At 37.4% G+C, this 22,738-nt stretch overlaps 1 protein-coding gene and 1 long non-coding RNA gene across 8 annotated transcripts in view; both read right to left on the reverse strand.

Annotated features, from left to right (window-relative positions):
- The window catches only part of MTA1 (metastasis associated 1), a 112,985-nt gene that overhangs the window by 13,855 nt on the left and 76,392 nt on the right, over positions 1-22,738 (reverse strand). For 5 of the 7 annotated variants that reach the window (XM_072429013.1, XM_072429017.1, XM_072429012.1 and 2 more), the window contains one exon: positions 2,171-2,202. The exons of the other annotated variants lie outside the window; for them this stretch is intronic. In XM_072429013.1, the coding sequence (XP_072285114.1) occupies positions 2,171-2,202 (32 nt within the window). The remainder of the gene's footprint in view (positions 1-2,170; positions 2,203-22,738) is intronic. 7 annotated transcript variants of the gene reach the window in all.
- Positions 9,222-17,596, reverse strand: LOC140342686 (uncharacterized). Its single transcript, XR_011923126.1, has 2 exons — positions 13,357-17,596; positions 9,222-12,203 (listed from the first exon to the last, which is right to left on the reverse strand). It is a non-coding gene; the product is annotated as an uncharacterized lncRNA (long non-coding RNA).

The raw sequence follows: 22,738 nt of genomic DNA on the forward strand, positions 1-22,738 counted from the left end.
GGTATTTATGATGCACAATTGTGCATTTTTTTTAAATCTTTCTTGTTAAACATTTAAGAATTAGGGTCACCTAATATTGTCATATAACAACAACATAACTTCTGTAGTAGCTTCAATTTGTGGTATCTGGTTGCTTTGTGCAACTACAAAGTAATGTGACATGACATACAGTATTTTCACATGCCAGATGTCAGATAACCCCTTTAATTACTAGTATACAAGTGAATGTCAACAGCATCCCTTCTGAGAAAAAAACAAATGCAATATTAGCCACCCAGAAAGAATATAGTTTTCAATTAGTAAACTGACAGACTTTCAATTTGCTTATATAAAATTTTATTTAGTTCCTATTTAAATGAGGCTACAGATTTTATTAAAAAATACAAGTTTATACAACTGCAACACTATGGTCTATGAATAAACAGACATGAAATTGCATAGTGATCTGTAGTTTTTTTTAAGGGTGGTCTTTCTCCACACTAATACTGCTGACAGGCGATGTTAATGTAGACATGTAATGGGCGAATTTCCCGTTTTTGCTGAAATGACTGGCCTAAGATTTTATAGATTTTTTTGGTAACACTGAATGTTAAGACTGGAATCACTCTCAATAGTGCATGTGTCCAATTCCAAAACATCTATGCTGCTTTCTTGTTTTAATTTTATGACCAACTAAAATCCCCCAGTATTTCTGGAGTCCTATGTACAATCCACACCTTGAAGAAAAATAAGAGAATAACTTGACAAACAAATCTGTTAAGAGGACTATAGTGTATTTTCAACAAAATGTATCTTCTATTTTTGTGTTTTTGCTTTAGATTTAGTTGTAAAAGTTTATCAGGATATATCTACGGCTCCATGAGAAAAATATTACTTTTTTTTTTTTTTTACCTAAATAAAAATAAAACCAAACAAAATAATTTTAGGTATTCAGAATGAATGAAGCCACTATAGAGCATTCAAATAAACCACAATATATCCAAAAAGAGTACTATTTCCAATAAAGGGAATTATATCATTTACCATACAGTCTCATTTGATTTTTTGTACGCAAAGGGGACCGTTTCAAAATCACATGTACACAGTGAACAACGAATGGTACGGGCATTTTTTTTTTTTTTTTAGCAAATTAAATTACAATAAGTATTGTATTTCCTGTGTTAAAACTAATTTTTTAATTGTGAACTCATTTTTGTTATGTTTATTTAGTGGAAAAGGTAACATACAGTACAAAATTTTGCAACATTTTTTGCTCAAGTATATAATTTAAAGAGAACTGTTCTCTGTCCACTTACATGTAATATTTTCTCATTAATTGAGTAATATAGTACACTTGCTGCAAAAAATGTAATATTTGCTTTATACATCTTCCATTCTGCATGTATGCTAAATAAGCAAAGTAGGGTGAATGAATTAGAATGACATGCAAAGGAACCTGTGTGTCCTTTCTAAAGTATCAACATTATTTTCACAACATCTATAAGCACTGTAAAGCAGGAAATGTTTACAACACATCAGTACCACTACTTTTCTCACAACTTTCCTCCTACAGTAGTAGAAAACTAGGTATGGTTTACATGAATCCACCCCCTTTCCCCCTAAAACCAATACCATGACTATTCTCTGCTTGCTCAACATTGCAGTGGAAGTACATCAAAACAGCTCTGAACTGTTGCACAAGATTACATCATGCATTGTCCTCAGGCCACATAAATGCAACATTGTCTTGGTAAAAAAAAAAAACTGTCACTATGCCCTGCCAAAGCCCCTTTAAACTCATGCAGGGAGCACACGGGACTTACTAGCTATGCCCTACAGCAGCTGGATAACTTATGGCTATACCTGGTGGTGTAGACCAATAGGCCTAAAATTATCAAAGCTCAAAATACCAAACTCTTGAAGTACCTGCTGCCTTTCAATGCAATGCCAAGTGTAGCAGTTACAGTGAAGGGAGTCATGGGATGTGATCTGGACCAGTATAACAGAACCAACAAAAAGACTGGAGGTAAGCAAGGAGAACAGTGTGATTTGGATTTTGGTAGGCAAAGGGTTACCAAGTTGGTTGCCTTTTATGCCGAAATGAAATTTATCTGAATGGTGACAGGTTCTCTTTAAAGCTACTTCCTTTTGTTCAGCATTCTGTTCTGGCTTTAATGAAACATTCTCTTACCATTTGTCTGGTTTGTCCGTGGTTAGGAATACCTAACAAACATGAAAGAGAATAGATCTGGTAAGACACTGTATTTGTATCATAACAAAAATAAATGTACATAAAAATTCTGATTTCTTAAAAATCTGTCCACACACATTGTCAAAACATAATTGTTAAAAAAACAAAATCTGCAGGAAGCTCTGCACATTTTTATTCAACCACAGTTATGTGCAAAAACTGTCAAACAAATATTTCAGTTAAAAAGATTCTACTAAGTTACCCAACCCTAATTCTGATGGTAACAAAACTTAACATGCTATCCATCAAACTGGATCACTCACAAAATTACAGAAAAGACAGGATAGATCTAAAATTACAGCTCCCAATCTACCTAAATTGAGGAACTTCAAGTGTGGATACCACCAAGTAAAAACAAAAGGGTGTCCACAAAATGCACACTTTCCTCCTAATTTTTCAGGTTTTTACAGGTTGGGATATAAATTGTAGGAACTGTTTCTGTAAAACATCTGTTTGACTAATATAGTTTTAAAATCCAAATGTACACTCAAAATCGACATGCAATGCACTATGTATGCACTAAATAATGAGGAGGTTGTGACCAAGCTTTATTGGGAAAAAGGGGTAGAAAAATAAAACACTAAACCCTGAAATTAACACACACACCTTTCTTCCAGCTATATTAACTTGCAGCTCATCATCTTTCAACTTCCAAGCAAAAGATATAATGGCAACTCAATATTTTCCCATTGAACTCTTGGTAGACTACAATTTTTAGGTGATTCCCTAGATTTTCATTAGAGTTTAGGTCTGGGCTATGATTAGACCATGCAAGGATATTCACCTTTTTCTCCTTCAGCCACGGTGTGGTGAATTTTGCTCTGTACATTGCCATGTTGGAAGGTGAACCTTCTCCCATTCATAACTTTCTTGCAAAGTGCAACAGGTTTTACAAAATTTTTTTTTAGTATTTTGCCCCATCCATATTTCCTTCCATCCTTTCACGTGCCCTGCTACAATTAAACACCCCACAACATAATGCTTCTATTTTATTTTGATTTACTGTAAGAATGGTACTCTTTGGATGGTGAGCTGTGTTCCATGGGGATAGTGATTATTAGTATTTATCACCTGACTTGTGCCTATCTAAACCTGAGCACTTGTGACACTGGCTTGTTTGATGCTGTTTGATTGTTTGCTATCTGTTACACTACCAAACACTGGAATCCTCCAAAAATAGCTTTTTTTTTTTTTCAAGGAGGGGAATTAGTCCCTTTTACCTAGGTGGTCTCTTTTTTCTGAACTGTTGCTATTTTACCTTTTAATTAAATGGTAATTGAGTTAATACAACAAAGCAAAAGGTGAATCTTTTTGAAGCAGGTGATTCTTTTCTGCTCCTACTATATGTTTGTAATCCATCTCTATTTAGTGGTTTGTATGGATTTCAGGTTTACTGATAAATACCATTTTCATTGTAAAATACCATTATATATACACACATCTATTTTCATTACTGTTTAATCAAAAATGCTCTGGGTGGCCTTTCATAAATATTATTCATTTTTTGCTCTATAAAAGGTTCTCTAATGGTAGTTTGGGGCACTTTTCTATATCATGTAATGGATGGTTATGCAGAGACACAGAATCACTACCAATTCTCCCTGAGCCCTGTTTTTATTTAGATCATTCCACCCCATTCTCAGTGATGGACATAGATCCAGCATAAATAGAGACAGATGAAGATTCTTTCATCATGCACCCTACCCTACTCTAAATTTTATGGGTATTTAACAACAACACTCCCAAATCTTCAAGGGTTCTTATTTAGTCCATTGCCTAATATATACCAGAGAATGACAAAACCTGTACAAGAAATTCTATATATATATATATATATATATATATATATATATATATTACATTAATACTCATTAAAGTTTTTTTTAAAGATAGAGACAAAATAGTCAGGGATTTCAGAGTGGAACAGTGTAATATAGGAAAATATTCACATTTAGGCAATATTTGCATAAAAAACATTGGGACTGGATCATCATGAGATAAAATAATCTGTGTAAATAACTTTTGTTTTGTAAGTTACATTTTAATTTAATTTTCTCATAATAAAGAGCAAACACACCAAGTATTTTAGTAAATTTCAATAAAAAAGGGGGTGTTTATAAGGGTCATGAGAAGCAAGGAGGAAAGGTAATTAGGTTTTATGAGATAAACTGATGCTAGTTTGCAATAGCAAAGGTACAACAGCAAAAAAATAAAACAATAACAGTGGGCTATAGAAAAAAAAAATTACAACTGTAATAGAATAAAAATGACATGTGGAGGAAACTATAGTATTTTTAGGATTACCATTTATTATAGTCATTCATAATTTTCTTTTGTTTTTACCAGAGATTTTAAAATCTGCAATATTTGCTCAATTGCTCTACCCTGAGGTACTGTTGTACTCTTGTTCTAATACTGATGTATTTAAATATCCTTTATAAACAGTAAAAATTTACCACATGGGGGAAATACATTTTTAAAGTTCAGTTCTATAGAAAAACACCTTAACTCCAGAGTATACAGATCAGTAAAGCCTATGATGGCTTCTTAAAGCTATTCTACTGTTATTTAGGGAGTAGTCTGGGTAGTGTTTATGCTTTTATCAATGCTGTAATAATTAATATTTTTCAATTTTTAAAATGTATTTGTTGTATAAAAAATGATTTTTGGGTGTCATTTTTTTAGATTAGAAATCTTGCAATCTATGACACACAAGCCAAATATGAATGTAATGTAAAGTTAATGTGTATGTAAATCAGTTCCTTAAACACTGTACATTGGCTTCAGAATCAAATTTTAAAAGACTAGCAGGTATTGGGACCACCTATAAAATGTTTGAATTGTAGTTACTGAAAATTTGTTAGATGTGGTACATTATCTTCTTTCTTTTAATTGTTTAGCTCTTAATTTATGTTTCCCAAGTAATTTTTCCAGGTAAAACAAGGACCCAAACAATACAAAACATAAAAAACTTATGTACATATTAAACCAAAGGAAAAATATCAATATATTTATAAATACAAACATATCTCAGCCATACCTTCTTACCAGTTATACTATGATTCACAAATGTTTAGTATACTGTACAAGTGTCCCCTCCTCCCTTTTGGGCAGTTTGTGGATTCTGGATACTGCATAATCCTTAAAACTTATCAGATGTAAGTAGTAATATTTTTACTCAAAAACTTTAAAAATTACAAATTTGGAGTACCATCTACCACCATTACATGACCACCACCTGCATAATGTTTTATGATTCATCTTAAGGTTTTCAATCTTCTATGCCATTGACTGCTTTATTATAATGTATAAACAAAGGTGAATTTTTATATTTCACGACTAAGTCTATTAATGACCCAGCAGCCACACTCTGTTACCAAGTCGAGTTTGTATCACAGGTCATATAAGACTGAGCACAGCAACAATACGCAAGGTAGTACATCACCGATTCACTCATGGGAGAACTGCAGCCAAAAAGTCATACCTCCAAACTAGAAATAAGGCCATGAGACCCAACTATGTACAAAAACAGAAGAAGTGGGGTGCAAAAAAAAAAGCAGAAGATGCTCTGGACTAAAAGTGCCAAAATTTAATATTTTTGGCTGTAGCATAAGGCAGCTTGTTGGCCAAAGGGATGGAGAGTTATACAATAACGAGTGTTTGCAAGCAACAGTGAAGCATGGTGGTAGTTCCTGGTAGGTTTTGGGGCTGAATTTCTAACACTTCTGTTTGTGAAAGCAGTCTTAGTTTTCCAGTAAAACTATTAAGCAACTAAATGTCATTAGGATCACAGAAGTGGAGTAATGTTGAATGAGGATCCAGTCAACTAGATCGCTTCTTAAAAGGGCAACCCTGGTCCAAATATGTTGACCTATATGAAGGTAAGCCATAATTCACAAGTGATTTCCAAAACTGGAGGATAGGAGCAATGGATTTCTTTGTAATAAATTACTATGGCTTGCTTTATAAAAAAAAAAGAAAAAAAAAAAAAGAAAAAGGAAATTAGTGTTCTTTCAGAAGAACCGGTACCAAATGTCTCAACCAGGCTTTATAGGAAATAAACTAATGCAGATGTTGCAATGTTAGATCAGATATAAAAGTAGCTACTTCCGTTAAATATATCCAGATTTTTAGACAGGTCCAAAAGACATGGAGACAATCTGCAGGTAAGCAGGAACTAATCTTAGACAGTTGTTTAAAGAGGTAAGACCACAGCTCTCATAGGTCATCATTGTCCAAAACCTAAATCCCAATTGCTATTGCACAGAACTGGAATCAAACATTGCTATGATGGGCTACTGCAAGAATTGGTACATAGTGGGGGTCATGCTTCTGAGAGATGGGAGAGAACGGCTTTACAGAGTTTCAAAAATTCTGTGGGAGGAAGGTGTAGCCCAGTGGAAAAAAATGGGTGGGGCAATACATAACAAATTAAGTGTTCCCAGGTGTTTATGCCTTAAACGTCCAGTATTATTGAGGCAGTTTTCCACCAACCCCCTAGACTTTGTTGCAACTTATGCTTGTCAACTAATGCTTGTCCCTGTAGTATGTTACATTAAGAGTGTAATCACTTGTAGTAGTGTAATAGCAATGTAGTGCAACAAGTTAGGCTTAGTTCACATTGGCAGTAAAAATGTTGCTATTTACCTTTCCCGAGTGACTTTTTGCAACTGCTAGGCTTTATCAGGCCTAGCAGTTTTTCAAATACCAGTGGTTCCTGGTGGTAAATGCAAACCTTACTGTCAGTGTAAGCAATGAGAAGCTCTTAATTTGCCCACAAACTGAGCCGAGCAAGTCCCAAGCTGGCAGAGCTTTCCTCTTTTTCTAAGAGCATGTTGTTCTGAAAATGTAAAAGAAAAAAAAAAATTCTGATCACTGATGTTACTGTGCATGCATGAGATCAAGCACTTTTTTATTATTATAGGAAAACCTGATTCAACGGCAAAAATTTGTATAAAAAATGAGTTAAAAAAGAAAAATTTATGTTAAATTGATTTATTGTTTGTGTTTATTTATTTATTTTTATTACAGGTTATCCTACAATGACATATCTCTTACTCTGTAACACACTTTCCACAGTAATATGATACATTTGTTACATTTTTCTTTTATCCACTACGATAAAAATGTAACAAATGTATCATATTACTGTGATGGAAAGTGTGTTACAGAGTAATAGATACTTGCGGGGCATCTTCTCAGTGATTGCAGCTGAGTCTGCAATCATTGAGAAGAATGTGCGATCCCCGGGGCACTACAGGTTAATTAACCTGTAGTGACCGTGGGAACTTTGCAGTCACAGCTGTGACTTCAGGTGATCCCCGGGGCACTATAGGTTAATTAACCTATAGTGCCCCCGGGATTGCACACTGAGCTAATCAATGATTGCAGCAAAGGCTGCAATCATTGAGAAGAGTGTGTAGCCACAGGGGCACTACAGGTTAATTAACCTGTAGTGCCCCAGGGATTATAGTGGAACTGCAGAGTTTATCTGCAGTTCAGTTCCCATGCTCACATGACCGTGGGAACGTTGTTGTCACAGCTTTGACTGCAGGCGATCCCCGGGCACTGGAGGTTTAATGGGGACAAGTTTCCACATTCATCACATCTAGTGCTCTGTGTTCTTAGATAGAGAACCTCTATCAAAGAACACATACAACCAGTAAAAAGCTGCAAGAGCAATCCGATTGCTCTTGCAGCCCTTAATAGTCCCTAAAAATAACCTGAATTCTCCCACTACTGACTTCAATGGTGTTCGAATTGGGCATTTGATCACCCAAACAATATCTCACTACTCGATCGAATAGCTGTCGAATCGAATGGTGAGATATTCGACCAACACTAGTTAAAGATATAGCGGGTGAGGGAGCAATGTTCTGTCCTCATTACTGCCCAGCATGTGCTAGCAGATGGGAGAGGAGCTGCCAGTGTCCTGCTCTTATCAATGCTAAGCATCCATATGTGGTTGACTGCAGGGCTGCTCGTGTCCAGCTGACATCCATTCAGATGATAAGCCTCCTCTGATGAAAGGTGGGCAAGAATGCCGGGAACATCTGACTAAAAACCTCTGGGGAGAACTATGGTGAAGAGAAGTTAGCACAACCTATTGCTGTAACTATCTAATAAAATTGCTGACCGATGACAGTTTCCCTATTGATTGACCTACACTGCGAAGGTAGCCATCATTTTTTGGTTCAACCACAAAAATAAAATTTACCATGGCCAAAAAACCTCATATTGTTTCAGAATTGAAACGCTTCATTTAAATATGAAGGGGGGAGGGGGGCAATACATGCAAGTAATTACACATTTAGCTTCATACAGTAATACATATCTACCCTATATTACCCACTTCTATATGTATTTAAAAGAACTGAACTAATTCATATAAAATGTAGTTTTTGCAATATTTAATATTTGCATTAATCTCAATGTGTCTGCCATGATGTGTGTATTCTGTAAACATAGTATTGCGGGTTGTCATTGTATGGTCTCCCAGTTCCGTTTAGTCCAGTTTATCTTCACTGCAGCCAAGCAGGTGTTGGCCAAGGCTTGGAGTTCTGCAACTCCCACAGTGGCTCAAGTGAAAAGGAAAATGTTCAATGAGAAAATATTTACCATTTTGTTTGACAAACATGATCAATTTTAGAAAATATGGGACCGGGGATTACACACTTATTTACCATCCAATTTTAACTGGCCCTTATTAAAGATTTAAAACAAGGTTTTGCACCATGGTATGTGAATAAAGCTGTGGATTTGCAGACTCTTTATGCTTCAATCCAGCCAGACCTCACCTTCTCCTTTCCCCCTCTCCCCCCATCCTTCCATGCGACGTCTATGTCTTTCTGTTTGATGGAGCAAACTTTCAAGCAACAACCTATATATGCTTTGGGTCAGTGGTGCACAACTTTTTTTTTTTTTTTATCTGGGTGCTGCTGTTGACATTGAGATAAAACTTGCAGGCCAAAATACAAACAAACATTAAAGATTTATGTTTTAAAACTTTAATAGTGTAAATTTAAAACAAAATTAAATTGAAATGTTTCTAGTTACTGTAACATACATGCAAATAAAAATAACAAATTAAGAACCTCTGCAATCACCATTTTATTAATGCAACATTTTGTTACTGAAAAATAGCCATATAATAAATAATAATAATAAATATAGAAATATAAGCCATCATAACAGTGCTGGCCGGTCATACATTGCTCCCGCTCACCAATTTTGTACCAAAGACCAGAAACCTCACCATACAAACCATCCTGTCAGGTATAGGGGGCCACTAACCTTTGTACCCCAAAATCCCTGCAATGGATACTTCCAGAGAAATGTGAATTCATGTGACAAATAGCCAAGGGGGAAACAGTCTTACTACTACATCTTCAGGTCCCTACATCTCCCCGTTCCTGAGAAATTAGGGTTCACGAAAGTAAGTGGCCAGCCAAGTGCGACAGGTTGAAAGAACAAAAAATTTTAGTGGGGGGTGGTGGGGTTAGTCACCAGAGTCCACCACTTACCCTACATTTCCCCTTCTCTACTGTTAGAGACATTGGGGTACAAAGAAGATAAGGGGCCATCTATGTGCGACAGGGTAGAACTGTAGGACAGGTATAGTTTTTTGTATCTTGTGATGGCGCCATAGTGTTTTAAGGGAAGTTAGCCACAAGAGTCCTGCACTTGCAGTCACATTTGGGGTAATTGGGGTTCAAAGGGAGTAAATAGCTAGGGATAGCTATGTGTAACAGGGTAGCATGATAGGATGTGTAACATTTTAATATGGAAGGCTCCAGTGAGCGGTACAGAGCATCTCCCCTGATCCAGGGCTTTATGGCATGAGGAAGGGGTAACTGCACCGCAACCTTACCGCCAACCTGAACACCACATTCAAGTTCTGTGAACTTCAAGGGAGGACCACAGACAAATAGCCTTACCCTAATTTTCATTGCCATGAGTGGTCCACAACATGCAGACTCAATTTGGGGACCATAGTCTTCAAATAGCCCTCCTAATGTGAAAATATCCCTGATTGTTATTAGAATTTTATGCTTGTGACCCCCCTATCTGGCAATTTGTTATGATTAGGGGGCTGAAATTATTATTTGTTAGAGCTCTCAGGGTGCAGTTTGTACCCTGAAAATTTCACATTTCTATGATAACAAAAAATGCGTTCCTCAGTGTTAAGTTAGATCTTACACTTGTTCTTGTACTAATTTTTGGGTGGTGAATCCAGAAAGGACACCAGTTTCTTGCTATCGCATCCATTTTCACAAAACAGGGCACCCTCCATTTTTGTCAAAAATCATACAAATTTTACATACAATGAAAAAATAATGAAATAATAACTGGAATGTACCATTTAAATTTCTTTTGTTCATACAAGGGATTTACTGTTTTACTTTATGACATTCTCTTTTTACAGTAAAACATTTGAAAATGAATCAGGTAAGCGGTTAAGGTAAACATTTACATTTATAACTTTTCCTGGAGCGTTCAGTGTTAGGACAATCCCGCCATATGCTCCAACAATAGTCAGCCATAATATGTACATCCCATCTACCCTGATACTGTCCTTCCATGACCTTCAAATCTTGGTAGAATCGTTCACCTTGCTCATCACTGACTGCACCAAGGTTTTCCAGGAAGATAGAAAGATGGCTATGCAGAAAATGCACCTTGATGCTCATATTGCAACCAAGCATTTTGTAGCTCCCCAAGAGTTTCTGGACAATTTCTGTGTAATTATTTGCTTGTGTGTTTCCAAGAAAGTCCTTGCCAATGGCATTGAATGATTACCAAGCATTCTTTTCGACTTCTGACATTGTCCTGATTAAATGTTCATCTTTGATGAGCTGCCGAATCTGTGGACCATCAAACACTAACAGGAAATGCCAAAATTAGGGTACTTGAAACAGTCTCCTTTAGTTGGCATAGGTTTAACGAACTGCTTTACCAGACCCAGTTTCATGTGCAGAGTATACACAATATACAACATATATAATAGTACAAATATTATTTCCATCAACAAGTCAACATAGGTGACAAGGTCAACACAGATGACCCAATTGTGTTGGTGATATTGCAACAACTCAATGAGTCTCTATGTCTGCATATTCTTCACAAAGAGAAACTGAATGGCCAATTCGGACCGACCCAAATATTTTGCCATTGTGAAGGAGGACACACTTTAAGCTCCGCTTTGAGCGATCAATGAATAGTCACCATTCAGTTGAGTTATAGACTGGAATTCCCAATTCCTCCATTAAGCCAGGTATGTAATGGCAATACACAAAGCCACTGTCAGTTCTAAAGTACTGCAGAAATGAAATTTCTCTGGTTCAAATTAGGATACCTTTGTTCCTTTCTCAAGTACGTTATTCTCACACAGTCTTGATGCTAGGAGTTCTGAAGCCTTCTTCGATAGTCCCAAATCACTCAACTCATGCTGATCAAATCCTTTACGAACAGAGTCCTCTTCAATTTCAAACTATTTATCATTGTTGTCACCTAGTTTATCACCATAATCATGTTCTTTTAAGAGAGAGTAGTGTAACGAAAACCGGCACTGGGATTTCATCTAAATGAGCCACTGGGTGTATAGCGGATGGGATACTCAATGTTAAATTTATTTTTCTTGTGAAATCCTGAAGTTTTCACTATACAAAAGGTAACAGTCACTGAAATGATCTCTTGGCTCTCGACAAACTATAAGTATAGCAAATGGCATCTTATCACGTGTTCCCTTTATCCACATCCATAAACCCTCGACACACTGTTTGCACACCTTATGAGGGGCCCAAGACTTATCTTGATCAACAAGTTTAACTTTGAAATATGCTAAATAGGATTGCTCTACAAATGTGCGGATATTCACTCTTTGACTGGGAATGGTGAAACTTCCACAGATAATACAAAATGAAACAGGGTTGTTTAGGCACTTACGACGAGAAACAGCAAAGCCAGACCTGATCTGAAAAAAAGGAAATGTGTGTAAGTAGAAAAAAAAATTTTGCTTATTCACTACATAGAGCAGCGCACAACCTCTGATCACACTGTCTTGCGTGTAAATGAATAGCCTATACAAATCCATGCTACAGTAAATCGCAATAAAATAAGCAGTAGAGAAAAAACCTGACGTGATAGAAGAAAACTAACTGCATTTTCAGAATCAGCATACCTATTTTAGTGTAAATAAGCTTAAAAATTGAAGACAACAAAAATGTGTTCAAAATTGTTCCCCAGTGTAATCAGTAAAGGAGATATGAAGGTTTATACATGGGGATATAAACAGCTGCATGGACACAGACACAGCTCTCATGCTGCTGCTGGGATCTCACAGTACAAGGTCCAGTTTTCTTAAGCACAGACTTAGTAACAGTAAGTGATTTCCAGGCTTTCGGAAAAGCAACACTACTCACTAAGGGGATAGAACAGGACAATCTCTTCAAATGTTTTGACAAAGGTTTTATTAAACAGCACACATTCGGACACCTGTGGCAAAAATATGTGTAGAATTTAAGCTATAGGATCAAATACGTCTGTCCAAAACTTTTGGGCCACCCTACATGTTCTACCAACATCCCTACATTCTGAAAGAGAGGCGATGCACCTAGGAGATATCTTGCCTTTCTGTCTGGTACCATTTACCATCTCTACATATACTTATAGCTCAATTCCACAAATGATACATTATTGGGATGTTTTGGAAGGGTTGCTAGCTGTTGCATGCTGCTCCTTCAGAAACTAGCATATTCCCAGGTCAGTTTGCCAGGAGGTCATAATATGCTTAGAGAGGGGTGACGAGAGAGACGAAAGTAAAATACCAAAATTTGACCTTTAGACACCTCCAATATACTACATGTGCTTTTAAAAGGTCAAAGTATGGGGTGGGGGTGCCCTTGCACCAAATCGTTTTAATAAAAGATCTTAGTTTGTCATATCTAAAAAAAAAATTCACAACTGGTCAAATCCCCTAGACTGTTCATGTATAGCATTAAATGTGTTCACTGTGCTATGAGATTCCATCTAACCAACCACAGCTTTTTCCTTTGCCTTATGTTAAACTTGATCTTTTGTTCATGGGAGGGTATAGGTCATTCAGATGAAGTAAGGAGCTTGTCTACCTTAGCAGATGCCTCCTTGTTCTTGTTGGGGTTAAGTGTCTGGCAGCTGCCTCTTCTTTTCCCGTTTCTCCTCAGAAAGCCTTACAGGGGTCTACAGTTCTTCCCGTGCTTTCTTCAGCATTCAAGCTGATGGAGTACAGAAGGAACTTTACAAGCTGCTGCAGGCTAGTGCAAATCTTCAAAATCAACAGTCTAGCCATTTGAAAATGTCCATGTAAGTAGATAATATAAACACTCAGTATTTTCCGGTAAAACAATTTAAAGCAAGACAGTGGCAGCTAGGGGTACATATAGAAAAGTCACAAATCACTTACATGTGTTGCCAACGTGTGTCATTATCAAATAGAGAAAAAACAAACAGACTAAAAGGTGTTTTTTTTAAGGCAATAATCCGTACTGTATTCAGTGATACTTCTCACAGAATGCAGTGATACAATGATCAAAAGCACAGAATGGTTATGCTAGGACCTTCATAACCAGGGTCCAAAAGTCAACAATAAGATTGGTACTAGACAAAAGTCACCTACTTAATACATAATAGTCATCACATGTATCAGGGCCACAGAGAACCGAAGCAGAAAAGTTTACGTGCTGCTGAAAACCCAACGCATTTCGTCCAACATGGGCTTCATTTGGTGTAGCTGTGCATTAGTGGTTGCAAATATTGGGTGCGGTCTAAGTATATTGTGAAACATAGGTAAAAATTAGCATTTCATAAGAACACAATATACAACATATATAGTACAAATTGATATTTCCTATGATCTCATTATAAAATGCATACTGAAAAAAGCAGGGGTATAACATAACTGTCCTGAATAGACTGGACTTACATGATTGGTTTGCTCATAGTATACAGGAGCAATTGATCATGGGTAATTTCAGTAAAGTACATGTATGCTCATAAAACTGTAGTGTTGCAAAGACTTAATTTTAGCTGGAGTGTATAAGGTGAAATAAATCCATTTGATACAACTAGGTATCTGAATAATGTAACTTACATAAGCCCGAATGGAGGATCACTCTGTAAGGCTTTGGTCAGCACCAGTCCTCACCAGACACCAGTACCCCAATCTAATACCACAGTCTTCACCTATAGCAAGCCCCCGCTCAGCCTCGGGAGACTGGTTGTGTCTCCCAGCTTTCAGTTGCCCCCAGGACTTACTGTGTAATGGATGGTGTCTGGGAATCGGCTGGCAGCAAGTCCAGAATACAGAGGAGTGGACAGATATTCGGTATATGACCACCAAATGAAGTACACAAGGGCAAAACACAAGCTGATCTGTCTCTAGAATGCCCTTCAGCTGTGTACAGCCAAACAATGGATGTGGGGATGCCATAAAATATAGGCTGCATGACTAAAGAGAAGCAGGGGCTGCTGCTATATTAGTTCTCCTGGCTGCTGCAAATAATATCGCTGGACAGAGCATCTCCTAACACTCTCCAAGTAGGTCACCAGTGTTGTAGAAAAACAGATTAATCCAGGTAAGTATAAATCTGTGTGTAATTTTAATAAGGTAAAAAATGAACAAATATAGGTAACAACCTATTTTTTTACCCTATTATAATATATAAAATATTTATATATAAACAATATATATACACAAACATGTTTTGAGTGCAATGTATATTGTTTCAACGCTTACAGTTTATCCTGTGATTTTTGCTTACAGTCATTTAATTAATTCATTTTTAATACATTTTAATCAGGAAAAGTATAAAGGGAACAAAGGAAAGCCTCATATGCTGACACAAGATGCCAACTTCTCAAAATCAATTTTGTGTGCCATGCATAATGGAGTATTACAAGTTAAAATGTAAAGAATTAGGAAGAGTTAAGAGAGAAAGGAAATGAGAAGGGGGCCAGGGGAATGGAGGTGTCACAGCCAAGCAACTTGAAGAGCAACAATGTCTAACCATGGACGTCATGACATGTCACATTAGGGTAGTAACAAACAGTGATCAAGAGTTGTCAGAAAGGAATACTCTGACCAAGGTGTTCTTAGGCGCTGAAATTTGTGAATAGTGTTGGATGGTATTGTCTTCATTTTTTTCATTACAAAGAACCCAACTGATTTTGTGCCTAACTTGGGCAACAGTGGCAGTGGATGACCACCAAGCTTTCGCCAACACCATTTTAGCGTCAGTCAAGAGGTACGTTACTAATTTAATTCTTGGGGGTACACTTTGCGGGTTGCAAGTTGAGCAAGGTTCCTGTTTTTTTGGGAAACGAGAAACCCATCACAATGTACACCAATTGGTACATCTCTATCCAGTATCTTCTAATTCTGGGCCATATCTGCAAGGTATGAAGTAGGGTTCCCTCAGCCAGGCAGCTTCCGAAACATCTACCTTTAAGTTAAGAGTTTCTGCATTTGGTGTAATTAGCTTCAATGGCTAAAGCGTTAACACTGCAGTGGGCTACTGTCTCAAAAATTTGGGTCCAATCTTCGGAGTCCAAGATTATTCCCAGGTCTCTCTCCCAAACAGTTCACATACGGAAGGGGCAAAGGCGTTTGTCTCAAAAGGAGGAGCTGATAAACTGTCAAAAAAATTCCCTTGGCTTGAGGGTTGCTATGACAAATTAGTTTGAAAGAGGAGAGAGCACTGGGAATGGTCATAACTCGATCACTGGTGGGGACAAAGCGTTCAATTTGAAGGTACCGGATCTCCGAATTTAGAATTCCATTTAAATAGTCAAATGATAAGATAGCATTAGAGGATATAAAATTGAAAATTTTATAGAGATTGCGGGTAGTCCACCACTGAAAACTTGACATGTGACATGGGTAAACAATTTCCATACTCAGAGTATGGAGGATAGAGGGATTTTGGATAACAGGTCTGAACTTTGCAAGAATTTATAATAGTGTCTCTATAGAAACTGGGTCAACGTCCATAACTTACAACAAAACCCACAATGAGGGTTTGTATATGACGTGGTATGCTGTTAGAAGGGCAATTTGTGTCGCAGTATAATAGTTAGCTATGTGGGGGACTGACTGGCTTCCTCTGTGCCTAGGCTTGAAAAAGGTCCCCCTCCAGATCCTAGGTCGTTTACAACTCCAAATATAGCCAAGTAATAGTTTCTGCAATATTCGCAATAAATGATGTGCTATGGCTATCAGAAGGACTTGCAATGGGTATAAGCTTGGGTAGTCATGTAATTTTTGCAGCCATAATGCGGCCCAACCAAGATATTTGATCCTCCTACCAACAGTCCAAGAGGCAACAGACTCAGGAAGTTGGCCGAGTATAGTGTGCTATACAAGCCACTAAGATATATGCCCAGGTACTTCAAGCAGGAGAAGATGATTGGATTAAAGTTAAGGCTTCTGTTGGGGGGGGTTACATTTAGTGCTTTACATTTATTATAATTGAGCTGTAAGTCCTAAAACTCATGAAATGGTCTAACACTGACAACAGGTTAGAAAGAGAGATGGGTGGGTGTCTCAAAAATAAAACATCATCTGCAAATAAGATGATTTTGTAGTGATAGCCTATTACTTATATCAGGGTGCTTGCGTACAGTTATTGCTAATGGCTCAATATCCACTGCAAATAGATCCTTGACCGGTGCTACTATTTATAGGGAAGTATGGGGATTGAAAATACATATACTGTATAAACGCCTGGGGTGAGGCATACGACAAGGACACCCAATCCCAGAAATGTGGGCAAAACCACAATGTTCTAGGGAGAAGGGAGATTGACTCAGTATTGTGGCCTATTGCTTTTTTGATATCCAAGCTTAAAAGGATCGCAGGAAGGTTTCTCTTTTTGGCTGTGTAATAAATGTAGCGTCCTGGGTATATTGTCCCCTGCTTGCCTATGGGATATGAAGGCCACATGATCAGGTGAGAATAAAGTTTCTATTAAGGCATGTAGCCAGTACTGGTACCATTTAGCTTCAAAATTGAGGATTATAAATAGGCCCGTAGTTCAATCAGGTAGTGGTGCCAAAGTCAGGTTTCGGGATCATACAAATAATAAATAAAGACCTGTGACCTCGCGTACCCCCCTTGAGGATAGCATAGAACAGCTTTACAAAGTTTGGAATTAGTAAGTCGGTTTATTTTTTGTATTAAGAGGCTGTGAAGCCATTCAGGTCTGGTCATTTGTTGGGTTTAAGTGCCTTTATCGTTGTTTGAACCTCTGGTGCAGTGATAGGAGCCTCCAATTTTTCTTCAAGGGTCATAGGGATGGATGGTAGAGTTATGTTGTAAAAAAAAAAAAAAAAAAAAAAAAAAAAAAAAAAAAAAAAAAAAAAAAAAAAGGATGCCGATTGAGTAGGGGAGAAAGACTAGGTCGCAGTAAAAGGCAATTTTTTAGTGTGGAGGATTTGAGGGATTCTTGTAGGGTCACTGGTCAACACAGAACTCTCCATTTTAGCCTCACAGGCTTAGATTGTCTGTCTGGCCTTTTCAACCAGGTGGCTAAAAGTGTATGGACTTCGTTACCATATTTGTAATAATTTTTCTTTGTCCATTTGAGGAGTTTCTCCGCCAAAGATGCAGGACACGAGTTTAATTGTGTTTGGACTGTAGATATCCTACGTTCCAAGTCTCTGCAAGCGGATGCCATAAGTTGTGCTTATGTGGAATTTTTGATTCTAGAGCATAGATCTTCTCTAGTGTGTTTTTTGAGTTGTGAGGCAGTTTACCTCTTATGACTGCCTTGCGAGCACACCACAGGGTCTCCTCTGAAGTGGTTTGGGTGTTGTTTAGAGTAAAATAATCAAGAGAGAATCATTGAATGTCCACAGAAAGGTGATAGCCTAAAGAAATAAGGAAGTAAACGTTGTTAGATGGGCAGTAAACATTGTTAGAAGGATCCATAATGGACATTGGTGTGGACCAAAATGCCAACTAAAAATACTAGAGTAGAAGATGTTACAGTAGTCCAGACAAGTGATAAGACGGTGAACAAGCAGTTTGTTTGAATTTATCCAGGTTGAGTTTCAGAATTTGGATTAGAAGGGGGTGGTTGACATTCAAAAGCAGAGGAAATATCCAGGAGAAGGATGTAGGAAAAGTTGCTTTGTGCCTTAGCTCTAAGGAGGTCATTGGCTGTTTCAGTGGAATGGGCAGCTCAAGGGCCAGACTGGAGCAGGTCAAGGACATAATTGGTGTTCAGATGCGGGAGTTGGTATAGACAAGGTGCTCAAGGAATTTCGAGGCATATGGGAGACGTGAGATAGGACTGTAGCTAAAAAGGTAGAGAGGTCTACTGAGGTTTTTTTCAAGATAGGGAGAATAATAGCATGTTTGAAAGTGGAAGGGTAGATACCAGTATGAAGTGAAAGGTCGACAAGTGGGGTTGAGGAGAGAGTCAATTGTTGAGAAAAGGCCACATGGGTTAAGAGGATATGACAGCAGATAAATTTTACTTGGCAACAGCAATACAGTGTTAAGATGTTATGAGGCTTTGTAGTCCATTAAGTCAGCACTGAGACCAGATTTCCTCCCCTTGCGCTCAGCTGCACGAACAGTCTTTTGTAGATGTTTGGTGTGATTGTTGTGCCAAGGTCGGGGGAAGCAGAAGGTGGCAGGGGAAACTTTATTCAAGGCCAAAGAAAGTGTGGTTGAATTGAGTGGCAGCTTTATCTAGAGATGGTATTTTAGAGATAGTAAGGGTTAGGGACTTAAGGCAGTTTGAGAATAGGTTGTGGTCAAGGTTACAGATATCTCTCTGCCATTGACCAGGTCTGGGATGTGGCAATGGTGGGCAATAATTAGTGAGGTTAAAGGTAAGGAGGTTATGGTCAGAAAGGGGAAATGGTTGTCAAGGTGGATGAGATTGCAGAGTTTTGAAAATACCAGGTCTAAAGTGTGTCTGGCGATATGTGTAGGTAATGGTAAGAGGTAATGGAAAGCAGATTGGCTTAGGAAAGATGGTTTGGGTCATCCACTGCAACATAAGGTTGTTAGTAGTCACCAAGGAGGAGAGGGGGCAGGTCACTGGAAAAAAAAATATGTTGGAGCCAAAAGCATAGTTTTTAAAAAATTGTGAAACTGGGCCCGGGAGGCGATAGACAGCAACAATAAGGGGTATGGGAGTGGAGAAGATGGATGGAATGGACTTTAAATGAGGTGAAAATTAGGGAGTGCTGGGTAGAATGTACAAGTGGGGTAGAGAATGAGACCCACTCAACCACCCACTATGTTGCCAAGTCTAGGGGTATGTGTACAGTGCAGGCCTCGATAGCACAGTGCAGCAGCAGTGGTTGAGTCTGAGGAGAAAAGCCAAATTTCAGTGAGAGCCAGCAAGTTCAGGGATTTAAAAGGGAGAATGTTGTGGATAGAGGTTAGTTTATTGCAAACAGATCTGGCATTCCACTGACTGCCAAAGAGAGGGGGTAAAAACTTATGGGTAGGGTGAATGGGAATGGGATTCGGAGGAGCAAGTACCTTGGTGAAAGGATAGGTAAGAGAGGGGGCATGGGGGGACAAGAATTGGGTGAGATGTCACCATCAAGTATAGCAGTAGCGTAAAAAGATGCAGCGAGTTAACAGACTGGGGAGGAGGAAAGGGAACAAAACCATCAGAGTTCTTACAGGGTAAATGAAACATAAATATAAAGTAAATATTGTTGTATCACGTGAATACATTCACTTCATTTCATTTGAGGGGATGCTGTAGTAAAGGCTTGTTGAGTTCTAAGTGTGGAATGAATCAGTCAGAGAGGTGGCTTGGTGAAAAGGCAGTTCAGGATGGCGGCAGCAGCAGAGGTTGTGCTGGAGCCCAGGTGGATACCTAATGTGGATTCAGTCCAAAAACATGGGATGGAAATTGCAGAGTGTAGAAGGGTGTCCAATCCTATTCCAACAGCCAGACCTTCGGAGAAATACCCGCAGTTCTGCAGAGTGGTCCGGCTTTAGACGCATCCATTAGCTAGACCTGCATGTACACGCTCGTCCATTTATTAATGTTTTGTTTTTACATTTAAAGTAATTTAAGTAGGTATACACAATACTTGGTTGAACAGAATGTTAATCATATGTTCTAAAATTGTGTTGGGAAAAAAACACTTTATTCTTAGATGATACCTCAGTGTGTTAGGTGTAAATCAAAATTTGACACATTTCAAGAGTCTTACATTAGCAAGGTACGGATGAACCCCCACACATGGCAAAATGCACATTTTTGGCCTAAAGAACATTTAAAACCCCCAACATTATATAATTCCTGGAGGATAAAAAGGTAGTTATTTCTATAAGGTTTGGGCAGATATTTATCAAAACTTTATTAAGTTAAAATAATAAAAAGACTTCGTTTATACAAATAAAAAATATCCCCATTTATGTTTGTAAAATAGATACAGTAATTGGATACCAAATATACCAGTGCTTCTCCCATCTGTAGAAACAAGCTTTAACCAGTAAACGCATTACAAACAACTTTAAATACTGGTATGTGCCTGAAATTCCTCATTACAAAAGCAAAGAATCTTGTTGGCACCTTTAAATTAGTGTTGAAGAAAATATCTGAAATCACAAATATACGGTAAAAGCACATACATGAATAAAACCCAGCTTGATGTACTGTGAGGAAAAAGTAGAGCGTAGAAGGAAATCCCCAGTAACTAAGCACTGCATGGTGCCTACCTAGTATCATGCTGTACCTAAAGCATGTTTAGTCCTTATTTTTTACTTAATTATGTATAAAGCAGAGAAGGGTTAAAGGCCTTATATTTTTCTTTGCGGTCTGCACCCCACCCATATAAAAAGACAACACAAAACTGTATATTGAACAAAATTTTTCCTCAAATATTTCTTGGATGACATTTCAAAATATTGGCTTTGCTACAACTGTCTTAGGTGGTCTAAACATTCTCTACCATCCAAAATTTAAAGGAGAAAAATACATCTATACATACAATTTAAGTAATTTTTTTTCTATATCTGTACAACCTATGGCTTACAAATAAACATTTATTACATAAGAGATAATTTCCAGGGCACATTGTTTTTTCTAAAGGAACATCAAATCTTTCCTCTTTTCAAACTTAGGCATGTAATTCTGCTGTGCCTTGAGGGAAAGCCTGACTTTAAATGTATGTGAAAATGTATACAACAAAAACAGCTTTTAAAAATAGATTATATTTTTGTATTAGGGTTTTTTTTTATTATTTGTGTTAAAAGCTAGATCATGTGCTGGGGAGTTTTTGTATTTTTCAAAAAAACCACAGACACAGAACTACTAGTACAATTTTCAATTACTAGTACAATTTTCAGATGTACACCCCCATTGGGTTGACCTAAGTCTGACAATGCCATCAAATAGCCATCAAGTCCTTAATGTGGATCCCTCTGAAAAGCAGGCACCTATTCTGTGCTTTCCCTTATGTTTCTCAATTATGATAAGGGGTAGATACAGACTAAAATCAGTCCTAGGCTCCCCCTACATGCCATTATCACCACTATGAAACAAAATGCAATTTCCACCATGAACCACTAAACACAAATAAGGCCCCCACTTAATGCAATCCATTGGTTGTTTCAGATTAAATACAAAGTAATATTATCAGTGTTACTTTTTGCCTTATTCATGAGGGTCCAAATACCTTTATTGCCTTGTTCATTAGGGTCCAAATACCCTTAATAAATTGTAATGTTAAATTCCTATATCCCTTACTCTAGATTGTAAGAAATGCATTTTTAAATAAAAAAAAAAACCTATTAGGCAGCCCATACCTGAATATGCTATACTCCATATATCTGTACTCAAGACAGCATCAGGTTATCTTTTTGCTGCCTTTACAGGATTATGCCTATATTTCTCATAGTAAGGCTAAGTATACATGGTATTGATACATTTTAAAGGACAACATGGAAAATCTCCCTAATCTCTAAACCTGCCATAAGTTAAATATGGGGACTGCTTTTGCTGTAAATAACTAGTTGCCTGGCTGTTTTAGCATGTTTTAAGTTGACAATATAAAATGTGCATCTGGAAAACAAGTCATCAACATAGGTATTTGGAGTGAAGGTAATGATGCATGAATGTCAGCACAAGAGAAGAGAACCTTTAATATTCAAAAGACGATTTATGCCCGTTATGCCAGGCTTTCATGACATTGTTTCCTAAAGAAAAATAGTAAAATATATGGCCATCTTAATGTGGTACATTACAGGCTTTAGTTCCTCACATTTTTTATGCAATCTTTCAGTTCAACTGCATCTGAGTTGTTTCATTTAAAATTAATTGTGCTAATGTACAGAACCAAAATAAAAAAAAAATAAAAAAATAAAAAAATAAAAAAAAAAGTTGTCTGTGTCCAAATATTTATGGACCTAACTGTATCTACTATGGCCTGTGCCATAATTTAGTTGATGTTACGCTGGCAAACAAGAATATCCAAAATTCAAATTTTTGTAGG

Source organism: Pyxicephalus adspersus, chromosome 12, assembly GCF_032062135.1.
Source record: "Pyxicephalus adspersus chromosome 12, UCB_Pads_2.0, whole genome shotgun sequence".
Taxonomy (NCBI): Eukaryota; Metazoa; Chordata; class Amphibia; order Anura; family Pyxicephalidae; genus Pyxicephalus; species Pyxicephalus adspersus.